A 25469-nucleotide genomic window follows, 5' to 3' on the forward strand; every position below is an offset into this window, starting at 1 on the left:
TTGTGTTTTGGCTGTGTGTGCGGTGTGATGCCAGTAGGGGGCACTATTTGCTCACACACATATGCACAAACAAATGCAATACACACACAACGCGTACGCACATCCAGCTAGCTGTAACCGGCTAGCGAGCTTGACGAGTTGACACCCTCCCGAAACCTCGGCAGCTGCTAAGCTGCTCAGTCGACATGGCAGGAAAATATCGCAACAATTTTGTAAAGAAAGATGAAAATCTTCCAAGTGTTTTGGAATGAGTGAGTATAATTGAGAGATATTATATTAGGACCACCGTACTGATGGAAACGAAGAGCAGATGTTGCAAATGTAGTTTAAGTCACATTAATGACGCATAGCTATGTTTAGTTGTTGCTAACATTAAAGCTAGCTAGCTAGCAAGCTAACTGCTACTAGAGGGAGGAGTATGGTTTGTTCGCCGTTAGCCTTCTTTGCTCACTCCGACGAGAAAAAACGTTACTAAAAATGTTATCTAAATATATTCCATCCATGATTCTGGATGTTTTGAACATACAAATCAACGCGTTTGTTAAAAATAAATTTAAAAAAAGCAAGAGAGCTAGGTTGCTGTGTAGTTTCTCACGTTAGCGTTACATAATCTCAAATGGCTTCTCATCGGTGTCACTGCTGCTTCAGTCGCTATGATTTCCTTTACGTTACATTTAACTGACACGATATTGTAAACAAGGCTTTCTGTATCACTGTTGATTGTTAAGTGCAGTTTAATTCTGAGGAAGGGTTCCTTCCATTATCGACCCATTTTTATTTTTTTTTTAAGTTTTTGTTATCAAACGACGTCTGCTCACTAGCCAACTTAGCAAACTAGCCACCCATAGCTTAGCTAACTAAAAGTAAGCTAACATAGCCTTACATATGAATAACTAATGTTTTATACAATTTCGGACGAAAGCAATAATGAATGTTTAATCATACATCGGGATATTTAAATCCACGTTCAGGTACTTTAATCCACAAACAAGTAAATGGTTGTAGCCTAATTTTTCCCGAGTGTATTAGTGAACGTTAGCATCTTGATAACTTAGCGCAGAGGGACTTGGTTGTTAGGACCCTTTGTCCATAATAGTGATATCCAGCTCCACTAAGTAGGCCACACAGCAGTTGTTTTGATCCTTCTCCGTCGCTTGAATCCCCTCTATGCTATCAAAAATCGGATTTCTTTTTTATTTCAATGTATATTACGCCTGAACAACGTTTGGCGGCCAGAAAAACCGAGTACAGTACACATCAAATAATAGATTTTTGATTTATATTAGTTGTTCTAAGAAAAACTATTGTTTTAAGGTGTCACTGTTAAAAGAATTTAACAGCAGTTTTACACACACTTAACAATTTTTTTAAGTACTTAAAGTATTAGGGTATAAGTAAAAAGTAATTATATTGTTGAATCTGTGCTCACTTCGTAATTTGCTGTGTCTTTTCTTTTTCAGTATTCATCACGCAATGTGATCCAAAATCCACAATGTGTGAGAACATTTAAGAACGATTGAGTTCGGAAGAAAAAAATTTGATTCCAGTGGAATCTTCACTATATATAATTATTATTATTTTGTCTGTGTTAAAGCTTACATACATTGACACTCACCAGTCCCATCAACATTAATCATGCCAGTGCAAGCACCACAATGGACAGAGTTCCTGCTGTGCCCAATCTGCACACAGACATTTGAGGAGACTGTTCGCCGGCCCATCAGCTTGGGCTGTGGACATACTGTTTGCAAGATGTGCCTAAACAAGTTGCACCGTAAGGCCTGTCCCTTTGACCAGACAGCCATCAGCACAGACATCGAGCAGCTACCTGTTAATACAGCCCTGTTGCAACTCGTGGGAGGCCAGGTAAGATTTGTACATTCATTCACTTTTTTCACATTGACAGTGTGTTTATATATTTTTTTCTTGCCTGTAGTAAATGGTAACAGCTTCCAAGTGTATTTAGAGATTAAAGATTAAATCCACTTTATTTGTCCACACGTGGGGAAATTATCTTCACACTCTTCACACTTTCTTTGCATGTGGTTAAATTTTTTTGGTTAGTCATACACACATAGTTCTTTGAATACAGGCCCCAGGACACAACACACTAGGGGCCTCTAGGCATTTCACATATTTGGAGCTTGGTACTATGATCCTTTTTGTAATTACTGTTTATGGACTTTATAAGAGCATAGAGCATTGCACATACACAATTATGCATGCTTCCCAAATGACTACATGAACTACTCTATTTATTCAGCAAAGGCTAATTCTGTAATTTTGTTTACCGAGTACAAGCACAAGTTGTAAAGCTGTGTTTGACCAACAAGGTGAGGTACTGCTAGCAGACTTGTTTCGTAGCTGAGTTACTTATATAATTCTGCTTATACAAATAAGAATGGTCCAGTGTCCAATCAGTTTGAACATGCCCAAAACAATTTTTTCTTACAATAGTTTTATACTAGTGGTGTTTCCGAGAATAAGTTAATTAATTTCATGAAGTGTAATGAGGTCATTTTGGCAAGTATCAAAACTCAAAGGTCTAAAAATGAAGACGATGGATTTGCTTTTAAAGGTTAACGTTTATTAAATTGATATGGTTCAAGTGGAAACATGATGACAAATGCTTTAGTGTATTTTTTTAAGCTGCATTGTAAAATAGGAGCAATTTAACAAGCTGTGACTTGTGCGGAAAATACAGTGTAAGATGTCAATCCAATGTAGTACTCACACATGGTTGTTACTGTGTCCAAGGAAGTTATGTTTTCAGAGGCTACTGCTTTTGTCTGTTTGGAGATTAGCAGTATTATACAAAAACTAGTGGATGGAATTTCATGAAAATTGACGGCGGGGGTGGGGGTGGGATGTTATCATGTAGCATGAAAGACTCCATTGAATACTTAAATAGATCAGGAATATTGGGTGGAACCAGGGATTATTATGTCCTCGTTAAAACGGTCATATGGTGTTAGAAATATATTCTTTCATCTGATCATCTGTCTAACCCAGGTGTGATGGGGTATGGTTTATTTACATATGCTCAAATCCACTTAACACATTTATTGAAAGTTCATATATCATATGCTGGGCTTCTCCACTTCGCCATAGGCGAAGTAAATTCCATATGGCTACAAGGTTTTTAACCGGTTTAGCCACAGTGTCGTTCTTATTTTTAGGAAAAAAAGACTAAAACTTACAACTTTTTTGGACTTGCGAAAATCCTCGAGCGATAACATAAGAAAACAAACTTTTTCTCTCGCTAGGTGGAGCTCTTCTCCTTCTCCTTCCCCTTCTCCTTCTCCTTCTGGGCGCATGCCGACAGAAATAGCCGAAGTGACCTGAACGCTCCCGATCATTAAATATGCACTCGAGCCATGACCTCCTCATGTCCAATGACAAAAAAAGGATTCTATTTTTACAAGCTAAACCCGCGAAATGGTGTATGACAAGGCGAGGACGATCAATCGAAACAAAATGAGAATAGATTGTTTTATAGTAGATTTTGTGTTAAAATGCTAATTGAAAAAAAATGGTGAATGCTGAGAGGGGGTGGGAGTGTGACAGACCGATCAGAAGGTAAATGAAAGATATTATTAATACTTTTTTGTAGTCTTAGACTTTCGATCCCTATGACCAGCAGGAATAATCAGCAATCCATGTAAATGTGTATTCACCTCGCTTGCTATAATAGCAAGTAAAACTTACAAGTAAACATTGAGTAATATTTTGTATGACTATCTTCACATAATGAATGCACGTTTTCAATTGTTGAATCTCACATTTATACCTGCATAAAGTAGTTAAGAAATAAAGATAGTTAAGCTTTAACTGTTGACTTTAGTGTATTTTTGTAGGTAAACTGAACAGAAGATTTTGCCCTCAGAATGTAGGAGTTTTACTAAGTTTTACTTAGACTAGAAGACATTTTAACTTTGGCTTAGACACTTTGATTTTAATAAATTTGATTATTGGTATTAGTCAATATTTACTTGTAAGTTTTACTTGCTATTATAGCAAGCTGCTGTATTGGCTTTTTGTGGCTTACTCAATTTGTTTACACTGGGTCACAGTGGCTTAGTCATACTACCTCCTATTGCAAGCCCAGATATGGGCACTTAAACTGAGCATCTTATTGGGTCTTAAAGGAGTCCTATTATGAAAAACAAATTTTTTCTGGTCTCTACAGACACACAATGGTCCTCGCTAACCCGACCAAATCCTAGAATCTGTAAAACAAACACTTCCTGCATCTATAGATATATTAAAAAATGAAAAATCCACAGCGAATACACTCGTATTTGTAAGTTTAATTTGTGACGTAACAAATTGAATGATTGATAAGAGTAAATTGACCTATACTGTGTCATTTTTGATTATCCACCCGAATAGGGGTGTGGTCATCCCCAAGGGGGAATTCATTCAGGCTACGGGGTGTGTGGTAGCAGCCTGGCTCAGAGCCACACACTGAAAGTTCCTTACAAGCTTTGTAAAGTCAGCTAGCATTTGGCTAACTAGTTAGCTCCGCTTCAGTCATTTGTGTCTGTGCCCGCTAAAGCCTGTCCTCTTCGTCATAGCGAACACATCTGCGTGTATCCAAAGCTGCACCACTCATTAACAAACAGCCTCAGCCTTTATTTAAGTGAGACATGTTATTATCTTATTTACAGTTGCTTATTTTCTCCTGGTGTTTATCCAATATTGTTCGTTATGTAATGCCTGAGCAGTGGATATATACAATTTCCTTCGGGATTAATAAAGTATCTATCTATTATGAGTATGACTTAAGTGCTATAATGATACATCCTCCTCGTCACTGCGACGTAGGTTAGTGGACGGCGATAAAGTAGGGAACAGCCAACAGTTCAATATACTTTCTCCTACCTTTTATTAGTCTGCGTTAGCTGGTGGTGTTAGCCAGCGATGTCCCATTCTCCGTGACGATATTCGGGAAACATGCTGTTCTTAATCATATCTCGTCTCCACTGATTTCCATCCCATTTGCTAACACTGTGTTTTTCTCCCACAAAATCTCCGTGGTTATGGACTGGTCTCATTGTGTTTACACAATAAGTCACAAGTTACATTTAGCAGACTGAGAAAGCAACTCCACGCTTAGCGCAGAAAAATCAAGTTATCTCATGGAAAACAAGAGCGCGAAACACAGCACGCTGGGCTTGGACTAGGAGGTAGTATGACTAATCCACTGTGGCTCAGTGTAAAAGAATTGAGTCAGCCACAAAAAGCCACATTCTGTTTTTCTCTCCCTCTTTTGTTGGGAAGAGCGAGAGAAAAAAGAGCGAGAGTGAGAGAAAAAGTTTGTTTTCTTATGTTATCGCTCGGGGATTTTTGGAAGTTTTAGCCTTTTTTTTTCCTAAAAATAAGAACGGCACTGTGGCTACACAGGCTAAAAACCTTGTAGCCACTCTGGAATTTCCTTCACCTATGGCGTAGTGGTGATCGGCTGGCGCAAACCCAGGCACGTCGTAACGAAGTTACTGAAAGTTAAAAGAAGTTCTACACCAGTGGTTCTTAACCTTGTTGGAGGTACCGAACCCTGCTGGTTTCATACTCACCGAACCGAAAGTGCATGTGCTTGTGAAGGCGAGGGCAGAGGGAGGGTGTTGATAGAGGCAGCTCAGAGAAGGGACTGGGGTGATAGAGAGAGCTCAGAGCCACGCCCCATTAACACCTGGCTTTTCAGAACGGAAGGGATTTTAACCATATTCTATTAAAGATATTGAGTATCACGTGTCACTTTGGGGCAAGACATTTCAAATACAGTGTAGTTGGACATCTGGCAGCTGAATGACATGAACTAAAATAGCATAATAGAGGATCTTTAAATTTGCTTATTTTTACCTTTTACATATGTATCTGTCTTGGGTATTTACATTTGTCTGCTTACAGTTGCTTTGGTGGAGGGAGTGTAGTCTGTCAGATGTAGGGAGATCTGTGGCCTTGCACACAGCTTTTCAAAGTTTCTCCATTTTTTCTATTTCTGTAAATTAAGTCAATGACTTAAAAACCCTTATGTTTTAACAAGGAAGTCCCATTAAATATTTCAAAGATACTGTATATACTGCACTTTATGCTCTGCAACATGTAGATTGCAGGTTAACCCCCAACTGATGAATGACCATTCCACCCCTGAGCCATTGCTGCTCCAATAGACAGGCAGATACAAATAGTTTTTCAGTGTTGTAATACAGGAATTTTTGGCCTTTTTTCTTCAATGATACGTTAACTGGATTTTATTATATTGGACAGATCATTATAACGAAACATTTATATATATATGTATATATATACACAGCTCACCCTCATTACTAGCAGTTAATGCGTTCCAGGACCCACACGCGAATAATGAATTCCGCGACATAGCGAAAACTTATTTATCTTATTATTTACAGTAATTTAAACGTTTATGAACCCTCCCCATACTGATATTAAACCACCTTCAATCGGTATTACCTTTTCCCACACTCTTACTATTTAAAGCACTATTGTGTCTCACGGAAAACCGATACATAATGCACTTCCGGATGTCGTCATCCAATAGAATGCGTGTACGGTACCACGTGACTACCTACCAAAAATCCGCCACGAGGCGAAGTCATGAGTGTTGATGCGCGAATGCGCAAAGAATTAAAAAATTAATTAATTAAAAAATTAAGGTGGTGACATCACGACTTTGTGTTGGCAAATCATGGATTGCGCTGGGCGGGCATTGCAAAGCCATAGATGAATGTTAGCAGGCTAACTGGAGAAAGAAAGGTAATTAATCGTGAGATTGGAAAAGGAGCTAACGTTAAAGGAAAAGGTACTGTCAAAAGAGCAAGTGGAAAAGAAATTTTAGAGAAGTGATAGTTATCTTAGCTGACTACATGAACAGAACTGTATGTCGTTACTTAAAGACCGTTTTTGTCAGATGCCCGAGGAGCATTTTGGATACTATATCAATTGTCCCAATCGATGTGTGTGTTCTGCTGCAGGTTCCTAAGGCTCAGCCAGTTGCCTTGATTACAAGTCCAGAGGACTCACAGCATTACGAGGAGGCCAGACAATGTGTGGAAGAGCTGGCCCTCTACCTCAAACCTCTCAGCAACACCCGAGGTGCTTAACACACACAAACACCTGGATGATTATCTTTGAATGTGTCAGATGAACCAGAATGAACCAGATGCCGATACCACCTCAGCTGACTCCTTTCGATGTGAAGGAGGCGACTCTACTCTGATCCCCTCATGAACAGCAGTGTTTCTCACCCTATCTCTCAGGGAGGCACCAGCTATCTGCCTGAGAAAGCCCATTTCCGCCACTAGTATCCGCGATCTCGTTCTTTCGGTCATGACCAGAGGTGAGGGTAGGAATGAAGATTGAATGGTAGATGGAGAGCTTTGTCTCTCAGTTTAACTCTGTCGTTTTGGCAGCAGTGCGGTAAAGTGACTGCAATACCGCTCCTGCTGCCCCAATTCTTCATCCAATCTCATGCTCCCTTGTTCCCTTACTTATGAACAAGACCCCAAGATTTTTAAACTCCTCCACTTGAGGCAGGATCTCATTCCCCACTTGGAGAAGGCAATCCACTGGCTCCCTGCTAAGGACCATGGCCTCAGATGTGGAGCTGCTGATCCTTATCCCCGCCGGTTTACACTCTGCTGCAAACCAGACCAGTGAAAGCTGCAGGTCACAGCCGCGTTTTTCCAGTCGGATGGCTTCCCTGACCACCGGGGTCCACCACAGTGATCAGGATTACCAACCCTTGAGGCACCCAAGAGTTGGTGATTGGGGGCCATTCCTCCCAATTACGCCCCTCCAGGTGTCTCCATCATTGCTGACGTGTGCATTGAAGTCCCCCAGGAGAAAAATGGAGTCCCCCCTACAGGGATCCCATAAGACCTCATTTAGGGACCACAAGAAGACCAAATACTGTGAGCTGCTATTTGATGCATTCGCCCAAACAACAGTCAAAAGTTTTCCCTCCCACAGCCTTAAGGCGTAGGGAGACGACCCTCTCATCCACTGGGGTAACCTCCAACACAGCGGCGCTCAGCCAGGGGCTTGTGAGTATCCCCACACCCACCCTACGCCTGAGTTTGGTTCCAGAACTGAGGCTGTGCGTGGAGGTAAGCCCCACCAGATCCAACTGGTAACGCTTCACCTCCAACACATGCTCCGGCTCTTTCCCCGCCAGTGAGGTGACATTCCACGTCCCCAAAGCCAGCTTCTTCCGCCTGGGTCTGGTCTGTCGTGACCCCCTGTTGTCACTGCCATCCATATGGCAGCGCACCCGACCCCATTGATCTGCCCTGCGGGTGGTGGGTCCACAGGGTTGGGAAAAATCCACGTTGCGTTTTCAGGCTGTGCCCAGCCGGGCCAAGTGGCAGACCTGACCACCAGGCGCTCGCTGACGGGCCCTCCGTCCAGGCATGGCTCCAGATGATTGCTCCGGGCAGGGTCACATTTTTCCCTTTTCTATTTTTCATGGGGTCTTTGCTTGAGAAGACCCCATGAAACATATATGTAAATTTGAATTTGACCTTAATAATTGTGTTTGGGTTAATTTTTAAATTGGCTTTTTGATTTTTGTTCTTGACAGTTATCCTTTAAACTTGATAAACCTAAAATGTCACTACAATGGAAACAATTTGTGTCAATCTATTGTGTCAATTTGTGTCAATCTATTGTGTCAATAGATAATGCAGGGATGTACATGATGCATGATTATTTTTAAATTAATTCATTGAGCCACTTCAGACAATAAACACAATAAAGGTCTAAGAAATAGAAATATGCGCTATGAGGGATATTTTGTGATTTTTATGTAGCTTTAAAAAAATCTATGTTAGTGTTTAGATTACTGACATGATTTGTAACTCGAAGTATATTTTAAGGCAGGGAGGATTCTGTATTTTCAGTAGTCAGTGCCACCATAAATTTCATTAGGTAACCAGTCTTATCAAATCTCTTCCTAGGTGTGGGACTGAGCAGCACAGCCCAGAGCATGTTGAGTCGACCCATGCAGAGGAAATTAGTAACGCTAGTCCACTGCCAGCTGGTGGAAGAGGAGGGTCGTGTTAGAGCCATGAGAGCTGCTCGCTCTCTTGGTGAGCGAACTGTCACAGAGCTCATCTTGCAGCACCAGAATCCACAGCAGCTCTCCTCCAATTTGTGGGCTGCAGTCCGTGCACGAGGATGTCAGTTTCTTGGCCCAGGTATGTTTTTCATTGTCCTCAAAGTGAGACAAAAGAATCTTATCAACTCTCTACAATCAATTGTCCTTTGTTGTTGTTGATGTTGTTGTTTTTCTTCAGTTAAATGAATGTATTTGCATCTTTTCCCAGCCATGCAGGAGGAAGCTCTAAAGTTAGTCCTTCTTGCTCTGGAGGATGGCTCTGCTCTGTCCAGGAAGGTGTTGGTTCTCTTTGTAGTCCAGCGGCTTGAGCCACGCTTCCCGCAGGCCTCAAAGACAAGCATTGGCCACGTGGTGCAGCTCCTCTACAGGGCTTCTTGCTTCAAGGTATGTCTGACTGAGAATCAGAAGAATTCTTTTCTCTTTTATACACATGACAGTGAATGCCAATGTTAGATTACTTTTGACCATAGTACTTGTCTGTCCAATCTTGCTGAAAGTTAAGTATAGTCCCGTAGTTAAGATTTAACATGATGTGACAGTTTTGATATTTTAAAACCGATTAAAGAGCTTGTTGAGCAATCTAAGCAATTTCCCCCGCATGATAAAAAAAAAGTAATCCGATTCTGATAAACAAGAGGTCAATTACAACCAGGGAAGTGAACACTTCTTCTTTCTTTCTTCCTCTGTGGCTACCTAGGTGACCAAACGTGATGAAGACTCATCGCTGATGCAGTTGAAAGAAGAGTTCCGTACTTATGAGGCTCTGAGGCGAGAGCATGACTCTCAGATTGTTCAGATCGCTATGGAGGGTGGGCTGCGCATCGCACCTGACCAGTGGTCCTCTCTGTTATATGGAGATCAATCTCATAAGTCACACATGCAATCTATCATTGATAAGGTGTGTGAAACAAGAACTTGTCTTTCTGTGTGTTTGGTGTGTGCATGGTTGTCCTATGTGTGTTCACATCATGGTACTTATTGAAATATTTATTAGATATTTGTTTTCTGTTTTATATTGAAGTTTCTCATATCAAAGCATCTTCCTAATTAAGACTGTCTGCCATAAAACTGCCGTAGCATTTACTATTTTTAAAAAAAAAAATTCTGCCTTATGTATAGCTGCAGACCCCAGCGTCTTTTGCTCAGAGCGTTCAGGAGCTGACAATTGCACTGCAAAGGACCGGAGATCCAGCCAACCTCAACAGGCTGCGACCCCATCTGGAATTACTGGCCAACATAGATCCCAGTCCTGGTAAGACATCACATAAGTACATAACTCCCAAGTAAAAGTATTTTTTTTAATCACATCTCTATCCCCCAGATGCTCCCCCTCCCACATGGGAGCAACTTGAGAAAGGGTTGGTAGCAGTGAAAACAGTGGTGCATGGCCTGGTGGACTTCATTCAGAACCACAGCAAGAAGGGAGCGGACCCTCAACAAGTAAGTCTATCCATCGAGGACCTTCACAATCCACCCAGCCATTTAACATCAGGTATAGAAGTGTTCAGGTAATTAGCTGTGGTAAACAACATTAGTAAAGAGCAAGTAACTGAGAAACTTGTTGATTTTTTTTCAGTTGTGTTAGCATTACACAGTTTCCAAAGCAATTCAGCAATTCATTGTGTTCCTGAAGTGTGGATATTCAGAAATATCCTGATGATAGACAAATGGAAAGGATCTCTGCAGATAAGTCCTGCGAATTGAAGGACTTCAGGCAAACAGACTAAAGACTTGTGTTTCGTTAGTCAAAACATCATTACATGATTTCCTGTTAATTTCATCCCGCAAAGCGGTGAATTATTGTAATTGTCAGTGTTTGTGTGTTCGTCGTCCATCCACCAAATATCTTCACTACTGTTGCAGATAGAAAGATGAAAGAACAAGCACATTACCCGGGCGGCAAAGGGGATGAAAGTGAGATGATGACCTTGACCTTGACAAAATGAGGTCAAGGTCAAATTTCAACTTTTGCACATTTTTTTGCATGTATGTCAGGAACTGGATAAGATAGAAAAACAAAATAAATGACATTATATTCAGGGAGGCAAGGGGATGAAAATTAGATCACAACCTTGACTTTGAAAAACTAGGCCAAGGTCAAATTTTCACTTACAGTATATACCTTTTTAGGTACACATCCTGCAAACCTGATGTGATTTAATCACAAAATAAAAAGCAACATTGTCAGGAAGCCAAAGACACAAATTGTGTAGGTCAGGGTAAAATTTTGAATTCAGGGGTGTCGCGGGATGTTGCAGTCTCTGCCTTGTTTTACCTAACATCAGTATGATAAATATCATGTAAACGAATCTGATCATCTTTTTGTCTGCAAAGTAATTAGAAGTGGTAGGTCCTGCCTAAGGCCTTGTGAGGCTGATTATACTTTTTGGTGGCTGATTATACTTTTCCCTAACCTTCTCATGACGAAACTGTTGCTCCAGTATTGCACATCACTGTTCTGTCTACAAGCAACAACGGGGATGAGTGGTGTCAGTGTTGTTTTGCGTCTGAGATGCAATCGTATGAAGTGACAACACTGAAAGGATGTTCTTGTAAAAGGACTGAGCAGGCAGAGTGCCAGCCTCAGACAAAGTAGTTAGCTTTGATGATGTGATAGCTGTGTTACCAACAACCAGGAGATTTACAAAGCATCTAGTAGCAGCCAACTCTAAGAAAATCAACAGCGGCATGGAGACTGGCTCTCTCAGGACTATTTACATCTCTGTGAGAAAAGGGTACAAAACAATCACAATGCAAGATTTAGAAACAGTCGTGAAGCTGCAAAATTTGAAAATGTTGAAATCATTCAAGCCTTATTCAATTTAACTTTGTTTCATGATTTAACACAATTACCATTAATTTCTGTGGAGTTGCTAGAATGGAAACCACAATGACTGATAATTTTCCTGTTTCTGTAATACAATTTGTCTGTTTTTAGCCTCCTCAGCATAGCAAGTACAAGACATACATGTGTCGTGACATGAAACAAAAGGGAGGCTGTCCACGTGGAGCCAGCTGCACCTTTGCTCATTCTCAGGAAGAACTGGAGAAGTGAGTCTGACAAATGTCAACATAGCCCTCTTCAAGTTTTGAAATTAGGTTTTGCAACTACATTTACAACATTTTCACACCACAAGTATCTTTGATGCATTTTTTAAAATCGTGTTTAATGCTTGTTAGGTATCGTAAGATGAACAAGCGTCTGGCGCCACGCCTCCCTGGCTCAGGAGGTCTCATGCCAGATGACAACCTTTCCCTTGATGTAGCAGTGACCCGGAAGCCTTCACCCCTCACCAATGGCAGTGGTGCACCCACTTTGCCCCAGCTCATTGCCCGTGGCACTGACACTGTTCCATATGAACTGTTGCCTAAACCCATCAAAATGGATGCTGGGAGTCCCAATGCCCCAGGATCGCCATCTGATGTGTGAGTATGAGGTTTCTGTAAATGAAGTAATCTGGCAAACAATAAACAAGCGATATTTAATAGAGCAGAGTTGGTTCATCACAAATTTTATGTGGATCTGTAGTTTTTAGAAGCCAAACCAATGAAATTTAAAAGCAATATGTTTTATAATGTTATGCAGCAGACCTAAGCAGACTCTTAATACTCAGGTGCATTTTACGTTGGCTTTAACTCACATGCTGCCTATGAGGTCTGTCGACGTGAATTACGTTTTTCAACGAGGAGGACTGGGAGAAAGTTTGGTGGAACTTATCACTTAAAATCAGGTGTAAATTTAGTACAGGTAGTCGCCGACTTACGACCTATGCAACTTACGACCGACCGACTTTACGACCACAATGTCCGGGTAGGGCGGGGCATTCCCTCCAGCCACAGTACTCACACTCTGAGGCTCCCGCGCTCTCTCCAGTCCCCACGGCGCACACACACTGTTCAGTCACACTGTGAGATCAATAGCCCAGCCCACTACTGATGGGCTGGGCTGCTTGGGAGGCTGTGACGGAGACATGTATGAATGGCGTATGGAAAAACTGTCAAGCGTTACGTGAACTCTTCTGCTGGATTTGAAAGTGACGAAGAACTTGATCAGATTCGGGAGAAAATAGTGAAACTGGCAAAAAACCTCTCCTTGGAGAACTCACGAATGATCGCGCTGTATGAAGAACTGATCGCGCTGGAAGAAGAAAGAGTGGAAGAAGAAGAGAGAAGAGAAGCAGAGAAAGAAGAGGAGGAAACGGAAAAAATGTTCACCACCAAAGACTTGTCAGAAGGCTTTTCCCTGTTAAATAAACTCCGTGCACACTTTGAAGAAATGCACATAGAACATAGAAACATTTGCGAGGATTGAACGGATGGCAAACGACGCTTTCCGTCCATATCGTGAAATTTATGAGGAGAAATAGAAACGAACAATTCAGACAAAGCTCACAATGATTATGAAAAGATCGTCTCCCGCTCCCACCAACCCACACGCTGCCCCAGCTGATGATCCGGACGACACCCAGCCAAGAACCAGCGCTGCTGGATTTAATTTTTACTTAAGAGTCGATTTACGACCAAGTCGAGTTACGACCGATCTGTCGGTCCCAATCGCGGTCGTAAGTCGGCGACTACCTGTAATACGACGACTGACCCAGTCACGGAACAGACGATGGCGAATGAAGATGAAGAAGTTGGGGCAGCTTACGATGCAACAGAGTTTGCGTATGTCAGAGCGCACCCTCGAGCGAACGCAGTGTAGCTCTGAGCGAAACATCTTGTGATCAGTCAAGAACACAAAGAAAACACAAATATCTAGCATTGGGGAAAGTCTGCTGAAGGAGATCAATTGCTGTAAAGGCTTATCTAATAAGTTCATCTGATATGTATTCCTGTAGCCTGGACCATGTGCCCAAACCCGGAATGGCGCTGCCGCCTCATGCCATGTCTCACCCAAGAATGCCAGCGGACCACCTGTCTGGAGTGAAGCACATGCCTGTGGTGGCCAGAGGTTCACCAGTCTACCCCCAGCAGCAGCTCCCTGATTGCTATGACACCCGCACTCCACCCTCTGCATCTCAGTATGAGCCCCCTCAATACTCAACAGGTATGATTCATGCAAATTTAATGGTGTTTAGTCGCTTCTGTGAGATTGACTGATGAAAGTCTTCTATATTAGAAGTAATTTTGGTCATTTTAAGTTACAACTTTTTGATTTCTATTTCTTAGGGTACCCTTACCAACAGCCGCCACAGTATATTCATCGGGATTATATGCGTAATCCTCCTCCACCCAGTGAGTCAGGAGCTACTTACCAGGATCCATACCCTGGCTACGGCCCTCCAGAGCGCTCCTACCAGACCCCTCACACTAGTGCACCCTTTTCCTACCCCCACACTCCACACCATGACCGAAGTCGTCACGGGACCTATGCTGGCCCGCCACCCCCTCCACAGCCTTACCCATCCCAGAGGGATGGTTTGGTAAGAATGAGTCCTGCACCCCTGGATGTTGCGCCACCATCAGCAGGACAGGCCAACTCACTTTACCACCAGGAGCCAAGTGCACGAGATAGATACCATCCAGAAGGCTATTACTCACCAAGTACCCAGGCTCCACCCATGAGGGCTTATGTCAGGGTGAGTCATTTTAACCGGTACAACATCCGAGGTGCAAAACACTAAAATACATGCTAGCAGTAAAACAGCAGTACTTCTGTGTGTCTCAGGGACCATCATATAGTGGTTCACAGCCCAGCCTGGACTACCTGCACCGCCGTCGACAGGAACTCCTATCCCAGCTGGAGGAACGGAAAGTCATCTCACCTCCACCATTCGCTGCCTCCCCTACTCTGTCTCACCCTTTTCCCAGTGACTACCCTCCAGAGGTTAGTGCCATATAAATTTCATACACCTCTCGACGTGCGTCAAACTCTTGACAGATATTATGTTTGAAGTTCTTTCACATTGAATTTCAAAATTGTCAGTTTAATCGTTAAACAGGTGGTCTCAATTTTTCAAGAAACATCTGTAGAGAAAACCCCACAACAAAATACATCCTCAAAACATTGTTGTGCACATTATCAAAAAAATTCAAAGAAAACAAGTAAAGCTGTAAATGCAGATAAGTGCTCAACCTTTACAGTTATTCAAATAGCATAAGTATTTAACAATAAGAGTTTTAACAATATGTTTTTGGAGCACGTTCCATTTTTATTCAGCACAGTATTTAATATTTCTGCCAAGTTGAACATTAACCACAAGTACAGCAAAGTTAAAATGTCCAGGGGCCATGAAACTAGGTCCTGTGTTGTCATTTAACTGGACACAAAAGGTAGCTGCAGCTAATATTTGTTAAAGAGAATAAATGGTTTTTCATCCAGGATACGCCGGTAAGTGAGGAATAGCTCATCTGTCATGAAGGGCAACATGAAATAAAACAGTCAGGAGGAATTCATGTGGAGAGAGAGAGACGGCAAGTAAAGGATATCATAAAGAAGTGTAGACGACATATCTATCGCAGGCTAAAAAATATTTAATACAAAAATCCAATTTTGACCCTTTTTATTCCATGTGTGCCTCTGTGGTAATTCTGGAATCCAGCCAACAAAAGATTTATACGATGTTACAGTTCAGTACTCACAATGGTTTGGGTATTGAACTACAAACCTAACCCATCTTACGGTGTTCAAGGAATAAAATGAAAAAAATGTTGGCTACACCCCATTTTCCAGATCTGTTTTAAAATCAAATGAGTTTCATTCTGGATAAAGTTCCATCCTCTCAGTGACTAATTAAAATCCATTCAGCAGTTTGACATAATCGTGCTGACCAAGCAATAAATGAACAACCACAGGTGACAGTATATCCTCATTGACAAAAAGGTAAAAAGAACAATAATTGTGGTGTAATAATAATGGATTAGATTTATATAGCGCTTTTGTAGACAGTCAGACACTTTACAGTGGATCCATTATTCCTTCACTCCTCATTCATACATGGTGATGGTAAACTACATATGTACAAAACCCAAAACGGGTGAAGTTGAAGTTGGCACGTCATGTAAATCATAAACAAAAACCGAATACAATGACTTGCAAATCCTTTCTAACTTACATTCAATTGAATACAGTGCAAAGACAAGATATTTAATGTTTGAATTGAGAAACTGAGAATTGAAAAGTTGGCACAGAAGCATTTTTACCACTGTGTTACATCGCCTTTCCGTTTAATAACATTCAGTAAATGTTTGGGAGCTGAGGAGACCAATTTTTGAAGCTTTTTCGGGTGGAATTTTTTCCCGTTCTTGCTTGATATACAGCTTAAGTTGTGGTCTCTGTTGTTGTATTTTACGCTTCGTAATGCGCCACATATTTTCAATGGGAGACAGGTGTGGACTACAAGTAGTACCCACACTCTTACTATGAAGCCACACTGTTATAACATTTGCAGAATGTGGCTTGGCACCGTCTTGCTGAAATAAGCCGGGCCGTCCATGAAATAGACGCTGCTTTGATGGCAACATATGTTGCTCCAAAACCTGTATGTACCTTTCAGCATTAATAGTGCCTTCACAGATGTGTAAGTTGCCCACGCCTTGAGTACTAATACACCCCCGTACCATCACGGATGCTGGCTTTTGAACTTTGTGCCTATAATGGTCCGTATGGTTCTTTTCCTCCTTGGTCCAGAGGACAAGACGACCACATTTTTCAAAAACAATTTGAAATGTGGACTCGTCAGACCACAGAATACTTTTCCACTTTGCATCTGTCCATCTTAGACGAGACTGGGCTCAGCGAAGCCGACGGCGTTTCTGGGTGATGTTGATAAATGGCTTTGGCTTTGCATAGTACGGTTTTAACTTGCGCTTTCAGATGTAGCGACGGACTGTAGTTACCGACAGTGGTTTTCTGAAGTGTTCTGAGCCCACGTGGTGATATCCTTTACACGGTGATGTCGGTTTTTGATGCAGCACTGCCTGAGGAATCGAAGGTCACAGGCATTGAATGTTGGTTTTCCTTGCCGCTTGCGTGCAGTAATGTCTCTAGATTCTCTGAACCTTTTGATGATTTTACGGACCGTAGAGGATGAAATCCCTAAATCCCTTATATTAGCTTGTCGAGAAATATTGTTCTTCAACTGTTTCGACAATTTGCTCACGCATTTGTTCGCCCCGTCTTTGTTTGTGAATGACTGAGCATTTCAGGGAAGCTGCTTTTATACCCAATCACAGCACCCAACTGTTCCCGAGTAGCCTGTTCACCCGTGGGATGTTCCAAATAAGTGTTTTTAATGAGCATTCCTCAAATTTCTCCGTCTTTTTTGCCAATTATGCAACCCTTTTTCTAAACATGTTGCAGGCATCAAATTCCAATGAGATAATATTTGCAAAAAATAACAAAGTTTACCAGTTCGAACATAACATATCTTGTCTTTGCTGTGAATTCAATTGAATGTAGGTTGAGAAGGTTTTGTAAATCACTGTACAGTGCGCCCTCATTCCTCCTCCAGGAATCACACGTGATTAACGAATTCTGTGTTAGAGCGCTGAACTATATCTTATTATTTACGGTAATTTAAAAATTTATGAACCATCCCCACATATATTAACCACCTTCTGTCTGTATTACCGTTTCTTATCGATTGTTTAAAACACTTGAGTGTCTCACGGAAGTCTGAGACTCACCAAACATAGCGCTTTTCCGGATGCCGTCAGCCAATAAAATGCGCTTACGGTATCGCGTGACTGCCAACCAAAACTCCGCAATCGTGAGTGTTCCGTAGGTTGATACGTGAGGGCGCACTGTTTTCTGTTTTATGCACTATTTACAAAACGTGCCAACTTCACCGTTGTTGGGTTTGTAGTTGCCAGCTGCCCTGGGGCAGACTGGCAGAAACGTGGTAGCCAATTTGCACCAACAACCTCTCTGATCACCACCGGTAAAATCACACACATTCACACACCAGTGTGAATAAAAAGTAGGAGCAGTTGACTGCGAAGACTGTGAAATTATTAGTGACACGACTTTATCTGTTTGTTCTTTATCTGCAGTATGGAGAGGAGACATCCAAAATCATGATGAAAAGCAGAGAGCCTGACTATGCAGGACAGTATTCTCCCTGGTCTTGTGAAACTATTGGCTCCTATATTGGCACAAAGGATGCCAAACCCAAAGATATTATGGTTCCTGGTGCCATGGAGATGATGGTAAGTTCAAATGGATAACTATTGGCGACCATAATAGTATTTTTTTATTAGTCAACAAGATATGTTGTGATTCAGGAGTTCGTCATTAATGCTCCAGAACCTTAATTTAGGATATTCTGATATTCTCTTTTTTTTCTTTTTTTTTGTGTAATTATTTACCCACAAAGCAATATTTTTGGAATTAACGTGTTCTCTCAACCTCCCTGTTTTTTTCTATTTATTCTCTTCCTCTTTTCTCTCGCTTTCTCTCTCTCTCTCTCTCTCTCTCTCTCTCTCTCTCTCTCTCTCTCTCTCTCTCTGTCTCTCTCTCTCTGTCTCTGTCTCTGTCTCTCTCTCTCTCTCTCTCTCTCTCTCTCTCTCTCTCTCTCTCTCTCTCTCTCTCTCTCTCTCTCTCAGAATGTGGAGGCTAAGGATCTGAGGGAACCATCACTGGAGGCTCCTCGGAGAGGTGCAGAGGTCAAGGATGATGACCCTATTATCCCATTTGGCCCCCAGCCCACTGTGTCACGCTTCGGTGCCATCTCCCGCACCTCAAAGACGGGCTACCAGACCACTGGTCCCGTACAGGCTTTAGCCTCAACTCCCCATAACCCAAATTCTAAGCATATGGTCATGCCAGGTAAGAAATTGCAAGCGTGACGTCATACTTACTGTCTGATAAACATGGTTAAATGCCAGTGGACATGAGCATCTTATTTTTGCTTGAAATCAAAACCGGTAAACCTCTATATTTTCTGAAAGTTGCTTGGTACTATGTGATGTGATTTTTTTTTTTTTTTTGCTAATATAATCGTCTGTTGTTCTTCCTTGAGGTTATGGTCCCTCATCAGGACAGATTTTGCCAGTACTGGGCTCCATCTACCTTTCGACACAATCAAAATGTGTCATTAAGCTGTTCTGAGTGTCCACCCCAGTCTCTTACGCTAAATTGTTACACTGTGATAATTTTACATCAATGTGGTGTTTGAAAAACATTAATTGCAGTGGAAGGCATTTCTGACAACAATTTTCTCTTATTGCAGCAGAATACACTTATGGAAACCATGGAGCATGGGGTGGAGCTTCATACCCCTCACACCAGACTGCCTCCTCCTCTCAGGGACACTTCAGTGAGCGGTGAGGCCGGCTTTTGTTTTAATTTTTCCTCAGATATACATGTTTTGAAAGGGAAAGTCTGTGTCTGTATTTCAATGTCTCCCTGCGTTTCACTCTCACAGCCTGCCTATGGCAATCCCAGACAGAGAACAGCTGAAGATCGAGCTGCAGCAGGTCAACCAACAGATCAACCAACAAACCCAGATGCGGAGCATCGAGGTATGTATGGGCGATGAAGGTGTACAGAGTAAAGAACTTGTTTTGGAAGGTTCTGTTTTTATCTTAACATTTTTCAATTATTTAAATTAATTTCAATATTTGTAGGTTCCTGGCATAATTTCATGATTGTTGAGCATGCTTTTACTTCATGCGATCTGTTGAAAAGTAAAAGCAGACAGGTGGCAAACATGTAGTCAAAATTGAGTCAGCAGTAGTCTTTAAAAAATGTATGCTGTTTCTTTTGATTGTGTTACTCCAGGCTACCAGTAACTCTTTGCTGCTGCAGAGGGAGGCGAGTGCATTGGCAGCCCAGCCTGTGCAGCCCAGCCAGGGCCAGGTAGTGGCTGCGCAGCAGCAGCTGAAGTGGCCAGCAGGGGGCGCAAGTACAGCAGCCGTTTCCAGTGAGCAATTAAGCCTGGAGCTCCACCAGGTGGAGAGAGAGATTGGCAAGAGGACCAGAGAGATGGCTTTGGTAAGGGTTCTGGTCTGATCAATGAATCTGACTGTTTTGATTAGTAGATCACTGCTATCATATCCATGTGTTGCTAAAATCATACATCTTTTGTCCAGTGTGTTTCATTTTCATGATCCCTTCATTATTCATACTGTTTATTGGGCAGACAATACCAGGTAGAAGTTGGACACACCGTCTCATTTAATGGTTTTGTTTACATTGTAGATTCTCACTGAATCAGAATCAGAATACTTCATGGATCCCCCAAGGGGAAATTGCTTTTTGTTACAGCTGCTCTGTTTCAGAACGTGACGACAAAGTCAGAATAAGAATAAAGAGTTTAGAATTAAGAAAAAAAGAGCAAAGAAGTTAAGTAAAAATAAAATAATATATATTTAGATGTACAGACTTAAATATCTGCTTCATTCCTCCTCATTGCGTGACTGTCAAAGTGAGGCATTGCACAGTTTGATGCACCTTTGCTTTGATCACTGCTTTGTACACTCTTGACATTCTCACAATACACTTCATGAGGTAGTCAACGAAGTAGTTTTCCAACAGTCTTGAATGAACTGCATAGGATATTATGTCGCTGCAGGATGGAGTGGTAGCCATTCTGGCTCACATGCTGGGACTTTATGAAGCTCATTGAGAGAAGGCCAAGGGTTTTCAAATCTGTCATCAAAGTGTGGCTATTTTCAGGAATTTAAAATATAAAACATATTGACAGATCTTTCACAATTTTTTGTTGACCACATAATTACATATATCTTGCTTCATATTTTAATGTGTTCAGTTTGTGTTTACGACGTTAAAGTGATAAACATTGAAAAACCATTGAAAGAGAAGTGTGTGTTCAAAGGTTTGACTGGTAGTGTATGTATCTTTGGCCAAATGCCACATTATGGTATGTGCAATCTTTGTGTATAATATATGCCTTGTTAACATTAATCGAAATTACTTCCCAACAAGAGATGATTCACCCCATGTTTAAATAATCCATAACTTTTTGGAAGCCAGAACAATCAAGATTTTATCCATTTCCTAACTAGGAAAACCAAGTAACCCACGATGTTCAGCAGTACAAGATGAAACCTGCAGAGAACGGACAGCCAGAGCACAAGACTCAGCTGGATGAAATCTCCCTTGCTCTTGGGTGAGGCCTCACTTCACATCATGGTACATATTCTCTAAATACGTATTGTTCTTTTGGCCATGTTCTGATTTGCGTCTTTCTCTCCATCGTTGATTCAGCGAAGTGTCAAACGGCTCCAGCAGTTTGCAAGAAAGTGCAGTGGGTGGGTCCATGCTGTCTCTGACCAATAAGACGTCTGCGTTGAGCTTGTGCTCTGATCCAGGAGCCAGTGGTTCAGAGATGCAGAAGAATGGCGTTGTCCATTCCTGCTCTTAAGCAGTACATACTAACACACATGCACACACTCAAGATGCTCAATTGAAAAGCATGCACAGGCACACATACACCCATTCTGTTTAGAAGATGAGCAGTATCTGCCGTGATATGAATTTTCTTTCTTTTTGTTCTGTGAATGAGCTTTTTTAATGACTTTCCTTGCCTGGAAACCAGGGAATATGATAACATTTCTCGTGTGTGTTTTTGTTTTCTTGTCTCTTTTTTTTTTTTCTTCCTTTTTTTTTGTACTTGGAATTACAGATCAACAAGGCTCATGAAAGTTATGTCAGGATAGACAATGGTAGTGATGGTGACAATGGTATTATAATTTCAATGTGAAAGAGGAGAGGCTTATTTCATCCTTCATAAACACCAGAACATAGTCCAGTTTTTTTCCTCCCCATATGAGATTCTGTTGGATTTCTCTAATATAAAGAGGAGCAGATTAATAAGCACTATGCACCCCAAGGAACCTCTATTGTAATCTGATCTGTGACAGCATTGTAACTAACTGCACAAAGATGTCTCTTGGTTCTCACCCCCAGAATCGTAAACAAGTGGTTGCCCAGGTCTAGATGGTCTAAGGAGGGAAAAGCCTCACAGTATTCAAGCAGTATTCAGCCGAAATGGAGACGGAGGTGTTTTGCTTTCACTTTTGTGACAAATGCATGTCCCTCCAGGCTCCAATTTTATCTGAGAATTTTCCAAATACACCTGTTTTATATACAGAAAGCAATTAATTGCATCACAATTGGAAGCATTCTGTTTTAAAGATTGCAACACATTTTTTTTTTCTCCCCCTGTAAGAGACCATTTATCTTCTCGTTGGTCTGTTAAGTCAGTTAGCCTTCAGTTCCGTTCACCTGTTGTTCTACAGAGCCACATTCAGTCTAAGCCAATTCTGTTGTGAAATCCTTCATGGCGTATTAAAAAACAAATCATGGATGGATGCACATGAAACTGTTGAAAGAGTACATCAGTTTTTCAGGAGCTAGAAGAATAAGGACACCCCCGACTACTGTAAATAATATCAGTAAAGATTTCCCTTCTTAGAGCTTCTAGTCTGGTCACACAAAGGGCCTCCCCATTGGGATTATCTTGTCATTTGTTCTCCTAACTTCTATGAAGTTGCCTTCCCTTGTGTTTTTTTCTTCTTTTTTCTTTGTTCTTTTTTTTTTATTTTTAAAAATTGCTTTAGTTTTCATGCTTTACGTTGTTACGATGTTTGGGGTGTGTGGCTTACCTAGTGAAGGCTTTATAGAGCTCGGTTGAATGCATGTCCCTCCTCTATTACAAAACAACAAACTTAGAAGCAGGAGTTATCTTTTATACTTTTTAGTAGCATTTTAGCTACAAAATACTTCTGAAGTCATTTTGAGGATATAATGCTTACATTTTTGAGGGTTTGCTGTAACAAACTTTCAATAACAGCTGCCCAAAAAAACAGTAGCCTTGGCTGTATTTAAGCATTATTATTGATTCAAACACATTTCTGTTACCACCATCATCGCTACCATTAATGCTCGTTCTCCATCATGTAAATTGTCTACTTTTGATGCTCAGTGTTGAGCTCTTTGCCTTTTGTAAACAATTAGCATGATGGGCTACAGTTTTGCAGCTGTACAGAGAGCAAGTGAGTCCTTGTCTTTGAACGGTTGAAGGATGGAGGAGACATTCTGGGCCAAGTTGTTGTAGTGTAACGCTGTGACTTCATTTTGGTCGGACAAGACACACAAGAGAAACTGACAGTCAGATAATGTAACTGATGAGTCAAAGACGCAGACATTTTTGGGTCTGATACCTGGGTTGTTTCAGCTCCATGATATTGGATGTTGGGGTTTTCCTTATTGTTTTTTTCCCTTTTCAAATTTTTCTTCCCACACTTCAAGCCTGTGGCTGCTCCTCGCTGCATTTATTGTTTAGGTACACAATTCACTTATACATATGAGTATGTATACATACATTAATGTACTAAAGCACTATTAATGTGCCACCTTTTTATTTTACTCGTTCAGCATTTATATTAAATGATCTCTATTTAGAATCAGCAATTTTTTTATTTGTTCTCTGTCCACTGGTTGCCAACACAGACTTTATCCTTTCCCAGACGAAGGACTTCTGTGCGCATTGATGTGTGTTCACTTAATCTTTTGTGTTCAAACAAAGATGTTCTTTATAGACTATGCTTCCGAAGAAGACAAAAATCTGTAACTTTGGAAAATTTATGGAGACATTTTGTGTGTGCTAGACTGTATTGTAGAAAACATACCCCAATTTTTTTTAATTTTATTTTTTTCCTCAAAGTGTGCTGTACTGGGTGATGGTGTTGCAGTATTAGAAAGTGTTGGGGGGTTTTCTTGCCCCCATCCCACAAGAAGAGATTCAGGAGACCTGTGATGATAGGTTGGCCTTAAATCCTCCGCTCATGCTTCTTTATCCTGCATGCCTCAGGAACATGAGGAAATCTTAGAAGTAAACGTTGAATTGGCTCGAGTCCAAAACAAAAAGTTGGATTCTAGAAGACCCCACCTGTGAAAATGGCATTCAAAACTCAAACGATGCTAATCTCAAGGTTTTGACACAAAGTGTAATTTTATTATTTTTAGGAAATATGTCGTATCGATCTAGCTTTTGATTTTCTTTTTTTCCCTGCGATAGTTGAGTGAATTTACTGACCCGTAAGTCTTAAACCAAAATTATTGTTCCTGTGTCCGTTAGCAAACAAGGATCTGCGTGATGTCAGATTTTTTTGGTTTGTTTCTTTGTTTTTTCATCAAAGGATTTACCAACAGAGAGTTTGTGTTTTTGGGTACCTTCAAATTTGTTTCGTCCCTAACCGTACAACAAGCTACAGAATGAGTCACAGATTCTGAAAAGCAGTGGACGTGTAGGAATCCAGTTGGGATTGTGAGTCATTCAACACATACTGTAAGTTAGGCCTCCATCAATCAGTAACTTTTATGGGTGTTAATCGTCACTGGCTCAACCAAAATGATCATACTGCAATTCTTTGACCTGATTGGTCCCTGCTGGGTCTGAATTGGCCTACAAACGCCTCTAGCTTAGCAGACTGACATACAATAATGTGTGGGGTGGTTTACTGTATAGTAAGTAGCAAAGAGTTTCATTTCAATCTCCTGTGTGTGTGTATATGTTTCTGAGTGGAACTGCTGCCTCTAGCCCTCATCTCCATCACCAGTTAACCCCCTCCACTCCTACCCTTGACCACTGAACTCTGTTACTGCTGTTTGAGGCTCACATTTTATTCCCTGACTTTTTTGGGGAACTTCGCAAATGGCTATTTTATATGATTACTCCCTTGTAAAATATCTCTTAAATTAAGGTACAGGTTTGATTTCAGCAAGAAAAAAAAAATAAGTTTTTATATGTATATTATACTCCATTAAGGAATGTCTAGAATTATCTTCCTCCAATGTGGATGTAGCCATTATTACGCCATTTTATGACTTTGTAAGAGAATTCACTGTGTGAAAATTGGTTTGCATTTTTGTATAATACAATCTGCTTTTTTTTTCATTTGATATGAGAGGGAGGTCAAACTGGAAGTTTGAAGAGAGAAAAAAATTACCTGTGAAATTGAGGAAACAAAGTTTAACTTAATGTACAACAGTGATTCAAAGCTGAAGGGGGGGGCGGGGGGTAAAGATTAAATGATATTGCTAACTCAGTATGTTTGTCTTGTGTTTTTAATTGGATGTCACTGTTACATGTCACATGGCTAATGTTTAACTTAATGATTTAACTGACTGGCATGAAATGAATTCATAGTTCACACCACATGATAAAAATTGTTTAGATGTCGGTGTAAGTTCTCCATTATCCAGGTCGTGGTTATGCAAAGCTTTTTAAATCAATCCACTGGACTTGGAAGAAAGTTTTGTTGAAGATGTCTCACCTCTCATCCAAGCTTTTCTATCAAGATTTTCAAAGAAGATCAGCATAGCCTACCCAAGATGGTTAAATTTTCAATTTGTGGC

General features: G+C 41.0%; 1 protein-coding gene across 2 annotated transcripts; it reads left to right on the plus strand.

Moving 5' to 3' along the window:
- The first annotated feature begins 122 nt into the window (after positions 1-122).
- rc3h1b (ring finger and CCCH-type domains 1b) lies at positions 123-25160 on the plus strand. 2 transcript variants are annotated; one of them, XM_068340855.1, is made up of 20 exons: positions 123-251; positions 1461-1866; positions 6996-7116; positions 8979-9218; positions 9348-9523; positions 9837-10037; positions 10259-10391; positions 10461-10579; positions 12078-12190; positions 12320-12565; positions 13981-14189; positions 14312-14721; positions 14811-14969; positions 18137-18292; positions 18689-18911; positions 19315-19408; positions 19510-19606; positions 19866-20078; positions 21113-21216; positions 21315-25160. In XM_068340855.1, exons 2-20 carry the CDS (start codon positions 1636-1638, stop codon positions 21469-21471), a joined length of 3402 nt encoding a protein of 1133 aa, XP_068196956.1. In that variant the 5' UTR covers positions 123-251; positions 1461-1635; the 3' UTR covers positions 21472-25160. The 2 variants fall into 2 exon arrangements, with proteins under 2 accessions (XP_068196956.1, XP_068196957.1); XM_068340856.1 differs by having other exon boundaries at positions 19318-19408.
- The last annotated feature ends 309 nt before the right edge of the window (positions 25161-25469 follow it).

This window comes from Antennarius striatus, chromosome 18 (assembly GCF_040054535.1).
Source record: "Antennarius striatus isolate MH-2024 chromosome 18, ASM4005453v1, whole genome shotgun sequence".
In the NCBI taxonomy this organism is placed as follows: domain Eukaryota; kingdom Metazoa; phylum Chordata; class Actinopteri; order Lophiiformes; family Antennariidae; genus Antennarius; species Antennarius striatus.

Coding starts and splice junctions, on each gene's coding strand:
- rc3h1b (XM_068340855.1), top strand. CDS start 1,636: ATGCCAGTGCAAGCACCACAATGGACAGAGTTCCTGCTGTGCCCAATC. Junction 1,867..6,995: donor TGCAACTCGTGGGAGGCCAG/GTAAGATTTGTA, acceptor GTTCTGCTGCAG/GTTCCTAAGGCTCAGCCAGT. Junction 21,217..21,314: donor GAAATCTCCCTTGCTCTTGG/GTGAGGCCTCAC, acceptor TCGTTGATTCAG/CGAAGTGTCAAACGGCTCCA.